General features: G+C 38.1%; 1 protein-coding gene across 1 annotated transcript; it reads left to right on the forward strand.

Annotated features, from left to right (window-relative positions):
- Positions 1-2,241: 2,241 nt before the first annotated feature.
- On the forward strand, positions 2,242-3,619 carry LOC131681967 (zinc finger protein 239-like). The gene is made up of 2 exons (XM_058963092.1): positions 2,242-2,416; positions 2,481-3,619. The coding sequence occupies exon 2, from the start codon at positions 2,523-2,525 to the stop codon at positions 3,504-3,506; it is 984 nt and encodes a 327-aa protein (XP_058819075.1). The 5' UTR covers positions 2,242-2,416; positions 2,481-2,522; the 3' UTR covers positions 3,507-3,619.
- Positions 3,620-6,501: the final 2,882 nt, after the last annotated feature.

Here is a 6,501-nt window from a genome sequence, read left to right on the forward strand (position 1 = left end):
GATGGGGGTTCGCTAGTTGGGCTGTTCGTTAGTTGGGTGTCCACTAGTTGGGGCATGCCCCAACTAAAACACACTCTTATGTCAAAACTGAAAGTCAAAAATTGATTGACGTTAGAAAGTCATCGATTTCAAGGGGCTTATTGGTTAATTTATGTGGCGATCTAGAAAAAAGAGTACTTTCAAATTCAATGGAATTTATATTTTTGAATTCATATTCCGAAATGTTTTTAGTGAAATAAATGTGTTAAATGTTGCGCTTCTTCCATTTAGCATCAATTAGTTTGTGCCGAAGAGAGGTTAGTTAACTAACTTTTGAAGATCATCTCTGATGTATTCAATCACATTATCCAATGATTTTTAGCTAGTGGCAACGTAGTATGCTAGCGCTTTATTGGCTTTTTTCCCGATGGTGTATCCATTTCCTGTTCTATATGAAGGAATTTACCAAAAAAATAATTAACGACAAAAAGAACACTAATGACATACTTTGTCACAAATATAAACTTTAAACTGTAAGGAAACTGCCAACTTTCGTGAACTGTAAAATATTTTTGTTTGTTCTTTATTGGAAAAAAAATCAGCGTTTCCCTCGGGTAATTTTTGCCAGCGGTCAGTTGCCCCAACTAACGGATACGATTCGCTAGTTGGGGCGCAGTCGTGACCCAACTAAGGAATTTGCGCTGTATTATCTCGAGATAGACAATATCAAAGCGGCAGATTTATTTCTTACACAATTTGAAAACTTCACTTGTATATCAGTTCTCAGTGTCATTAGTGAGCACCATTTATTTATTATTTTTCGTAGAACAGTTTCAAAAAAATGCGTAAAAATATCTATTCATGAAAATCGTCACAGAATTAAGAATATTGAAAATAGTATTCTATCTGAATTTAAAGACATTATAAAACATCCATTTCACATTATTTCTCTCTCATAGAAGTATCCGAATCTCAATATGGATGTTCTAAAGTCGTAAAACTAAATAAAACCTGTCACTGGTTAGAATATCATTGTTGGCTTAGCAGTTAAAATTGCGGAGCTGGCTCATATTTGCGACATCCCCAGTAGTTTAAACTACCGTTGTTTTCGAAGCATTTCCGAAATGTTGCGATTCCGCCATGGTTTCGGCTACGAGCCGATTATTTGCAGGTTTCGCTACGATCCATAATTTGCAGGTTAATTCGCTTGAAATTATTCTTAAAGATTTTTTCACCCATTATTAGTATCAGTATAACCATTCGTTGGCATTACCTCCACAGACTAACAGTTATAACACCATGAAGGAATTTCCTCAAAAAATATCGATGCGACAATTTTACCAGAACACTAGCTCCACCTTTTATTCATGGTCCCAACAAATACAAATTTGTATTTGGTCCCAAGCACTCATTTTCTGGTGGGTTACCCCTCAGCTTTGGGAACAATTTTTCACTAGTAATCTATCCCCCATATGCTTGTTCATATGTCAGTGGCGCCATAATTACAAATGTGACCACAGTCCCAACTACAAATATATTTAAAATGACCGTTAAAGCGGGTGCAGCATTGTTTTCGAGTATTGTGTCTGTTATGTCGAACTACTCTAACTCAGTTTCGTACCTAACTGCTGTCAAACCGTTTGTTTGAAATCAGTTTCGAACCTTGGTTATGCGCCACTGAACTGAAAACCGGGTTGGGTTCTAACCTGAAATATATTTCGGGTTCGCTCACCCTACCGCTGTTTTGTGAGAACCCAACTCAGTTCCATTAAAACCATTTGTTTGAAGCAACTAACCTGGGTTAGATTCTAGCACAGATATCAGACGTTTAGGCTAGAACAAAATTTCTTCAAAAACCTGTGTAAACTTTCAAATTGATAAACGTTGGAAATTCGTGTTTCACTATTGCCATCTGCGCAACTGTTTGCTTCACATGTTTGACAGCTGCACTCTAACTGCATTGTATCGATCACTGCGCCATCTGCAAACGTTTGGCAAACGTGTTTCAGACGTCTGATTTATTCGGAATTTCAGTAGCGGGTATTTACACACGATTCAAATTGAGCTTAAACGTCTGTTATCTGTGCTTCTAGGTTCTCAATCGAAAACGACATTAAAAACGAAAGTACCCATTTTTTATAGCTCGCAAAACTTCCGAAAATGGGTAAAGTTTTTTTACCGTGTATGTGAGTTAAAATGATGTTCTCACCTATTTTGGTTCTTTGTCCATGTTTCATCACGTAATTAATTCATTCATAAAACATAAACAAGCTCAATGCAGTAGTGTAATTTTGTAATTGTAATTTACGGTAACCTGTTGGTTTTACCAGTTGTAGGAAACACTTAGGTTTTATTCAATATCGTACAGAAATTCTCATTCTGATATCAGTCTACAATAATAGGCTTTCGTATTCAATCTAACAAATTACCGGAAAAGGTAGGTGGATTCATTTTTATCGTCTTACCTAGTAGGTGTCCTAAACGTTTGATCCTTGTAATAGGTGGCGCATGTTATACTATTTTGGACTGAATGATATTGGATAATGGACCAGCAGGTTGACGTGGTTAAAAACCGCGAATCGCCCAGTAAACCGACATACAGCTGCGATATATGTGGCATAAATTGTCTCGGAAATAGTCACTTGACGCACCATAAGCGTATTCACACAGGGGAAAGACCCTTCAAGTGTGATTACTGTGGTAAAACTTTTGTCAGAAACACTGACCTCAGGGTTCACGTCCGGTTGCATACGGGTGAAAAACCGTACCAGTGTGAACTTTGTGGCGAAGGATTCGCAAGAAACTATCAACTAACACATCACACAAGTGTTCACACCAATGTGAAACCGCACAAATGTGATGTGTGTGGCAAAGAATTTATAAAACATGGTAGTCTCACAATACACAAACGTATCCACTCGAACGAGAAGCAGTACGAGTGTGATTTTTGCGGCAAACACTTTATGACTAGTGGAAACTTGGCACATCATAGGCGCATCCATACGGGAGAACGCCCGTATAAATGTGATGTCTGTGATAAAACGTTTACCGGTAGTAGTTGCCTGAAGAAGCACCGACAGATTCACACAGGCGAAAATTCCTACAGATGTGACGAATGTGGCAAAGAGTTTATACTGAGTGGTAGCCTTAAAATGCACAAGCGCACCCACACCGGTGAACGGCCGTACAAATGTACCTTTTGTCAAAAAGTATTCTCCAACAACAGCAATCTTACGCACCACGAACGTATTCATACGGGCGACAAACGCTATAAATGTGACATATGTAATAAGGAATTCATTGCCAGTAATACGATGAAGAACCATCGGCGTACTCATACCGGCGAAAGGTCTCACCAGTGCACCGTGTGCACGCGGAAATTTATTACAAGCAGTAATTTGACGCAGCACATGTATACTCATACCGGAGAAAGGCCACATAAATGTGATGTGTGTGGCAAGGGATTCAACAGAAACAACCGACTTACCAAACATCTGGCACTGATTCACAAACAACAGATAAGCTAGAATTAGAACTGATACAGTAATCATTTGTCTAATTTGGGTTCGGTGTGGTATTAAGATGTCGACATTTAAAATTATAATATTGAAAATAAAGAATGTGATGAACTCTCGTTCTATGCGTGGTTGTCTCACCTATATATTTATTTGTTTGATCTTCGGTATATAACGCACAGATTAAGTGCAAATGACTTATTGTTATAATATTAAAAGTTTATGATAGTCCCTGCCCTTTTGCTCAGTAAGGGGAATGGGCACGTTGGGCCAGGATGGTCGAGGCACAATTCGATTGTAAATCAGTGAATGCTTGAAGCGCAAAAGTGCCTGAGCCGATGGCAATCACTGTCAAGGATCAATCGAAGACTTTGAAATGGAAACATGTACCTCATTAAAAGCAGTTTAGTTTACATTGTCATAATTTAGCAACTGCTTCGGGTCAATAAACTATAATATAATATAATTAAAAATACTTAATATTCAAGTGTGTATGTATCACAAAATATGACCAACCATGTTCCTGTTTCATGTCCGTTGAACCATACTGAGTGGCCAAAATAACTTTATTTATCCATAACACTCACATTTTTCCTTTATCGTTTTAGTTTTTTTTTCTTTGGAGAAGCAGACAAGTAATCGGATAAGGATTTATTAAGACTTAATGAAGGCTTAAAGATGTTCAAAAACTCATGCATGGGATTATTTAGAGTGAACAAAAAGATGATGGTATTCAGTATATATCGCTGATCGAAGACCCGCAACCATATGCACACATAGTGTTGACACCTCAAGCAATATACGATCCCACAAAGCTGAGAAATAAAACATGTATTGCTAGTGTCGCACAATTCAGCGCCCCCACCGGAAGGCTTAAAGAATCCACATTACCATTCCCATAAATAAGATCGCCATTAAAGATATCTTCGTCTAATCTATCTTTCATGTTCGAGCGGAATAACCCATGAAATCGTGGACACATAAGAAACTCACTAACAGAACGGAAAAAGGACTAACAAAGAAGAAAGAAATAACAAAGGGAAGCACCAACTGACCCAGGACAGGCGGAGAACGCCGACATAACCGGGGATTAAGGTAACATCAAATGTCCTAATCCACTCGTACTTATAGAGAAAGAAGGTGAAATCTAAAATAGAATCTATACTCTCAAAAGAACAAGAAATGATAAAGTGGAAAGTGGAAAAATAGGCGGTAAATACTAGCGTCAAGGTAAATTATGAAAACGGAAAGGTAAGAATGCATAACCAATGATAATAATAATAATGTTATCAAATAGTACCAAATGATATTTTTCATATTGAAAAAGGTGTTTAAATGCGCTAATCCGTCCTAGTTTAAAATTTTGGTTGAGGGGGGCACGCATTTTTGGCGTAGGGCAGAAATGCCGATTAGACCGGATCTACACCAAAAATGTACTATAAGGAAACTATAAGGAATATTAAAAGTTTATGATAGTCAGGTCGGTCTACCGCATTATTCTGTCCGTACGATGTATGGTGCCTAGGGATCCACACAGAGGAACAAACGAATTAATCCTTAAAATATATAGGGACAATCAATATTGCCCGACAACATATCGAAAATGATTATTTTTTGCGAAAATATACGATGAGACTGAAGCGTTGGTATATTTAGCAGCCTCCATCTACTATTACATATACGATAGCAGACGGATAGGGTCATACCACGGCAGTTTTCTTAGAGCGAATTGTACAAAGCTTCTTTCAACGGGTGCCAATCAATTACTTTGAAAGGCATTGTATGGCACCCATACTTATACAGCGTACTCCATAATGCTCCGGGCCAGTGCACAGTATACAATTTTAAGTGCGTAGAAATCCACGAAATCAGCAGTGTTTCGTTTCAAAAAATCAATCACCTTACATTTATCGATATTGTTCTGCATTCCATTCAGCGAGCACCACTCCTCAATATTGACTATATTCTCTTGCAGCACAGCTGAATTGAGTCTGGAAGCGATTGAACGAAAGATTTGCAGATCATCAGCGTAGAGTCGTATTCCAGACTTATTGCGGATGCAGAAATCGTTGATGAATAAGATAAAGATAAGTGGCTCTAGGTGACTTCCTTGAGCTTGGCGTTTTAAAGACGCTTGAGCATGTGATGGTAATTCTAACAAAAGCTGATTGTTCAGAAAGGTAAGATCAAGATAGAAATGGTCGAGCGTTTTTTTTACAAATCCGTGCTGACGTTTGTCAATAATGTTGGAAGATGCAGCCTACATTATAAACAAATATTTCCAGAGCTTTGGGCAGATCTTTCAGAATCGGAATCCCTATGTAGGTTTCCATATTGAGAGTTTTAAGCCTTACGAATAGAAGCTATAGCAGCTTCTTACTGGTACAGAAAGCGCTCGGGCACAATATTTTATAAAAAAGGAGGCAAGCAACCCGATTTGTGGTAATGTCACAGACTAACAGACATAACACTATGAGGGAATTCCCTCAAAAAACATTGATCCGACAATTTTTCCGGAACACTAGATCCACCTTTTATTCACGGTCCCAAACACTCATTTACTGGTGGGTTACCCCTCAGGTTTGGGAGCAATTTTCCACTAGTTGTCTATCCCCCATATGCTTGTTCATATGTCAGTGGCGCCATAATTTCAAATGTGACCACAGTCCCAACTACAAATATATTTAAAATGACCGTTAAAGCGGGCGAAGCTTTTTTTTTATATTTTTATTTTAGAGGCTTTTAGCTTTGAGCTGGTTCACCTCTTTGGGTCTAATTTGATTTTTGAGTAGAGATAGGTTTCTTTTAAAAAAGCAATAATTTTTGTTTCGTCGACCGGGTTGTTTAGAAGAATGTCTCGTATATTGGAGTGAAGATCCAAGTTTGCCCTTGCAGTTTCTAGTTGTGGACAATTAATCAGCAGATGTTCCACTGTTAAAGGCACTTGGCATATCTCACATGTTGGTTTAGGTGCATTTGATATGAAGTCTGGGTGTGGGGTATGGAC

This window comes from Topomyia yanbarensis, chromosome 2 (genome assembly GCF_030247195.1).
Source record: "Topomyia yanbarensis strain Yona2022 chromosome 2, ASM3024719v1, whole genome shotgun sequence".
Classification (NCBI taxonomy): domain Eukaryota; kingdom Metazoa; phylum Arthropoda; class Insecta; order Diptera; family Culicidae; genus Topomyia; species Topomyia yanbarensis.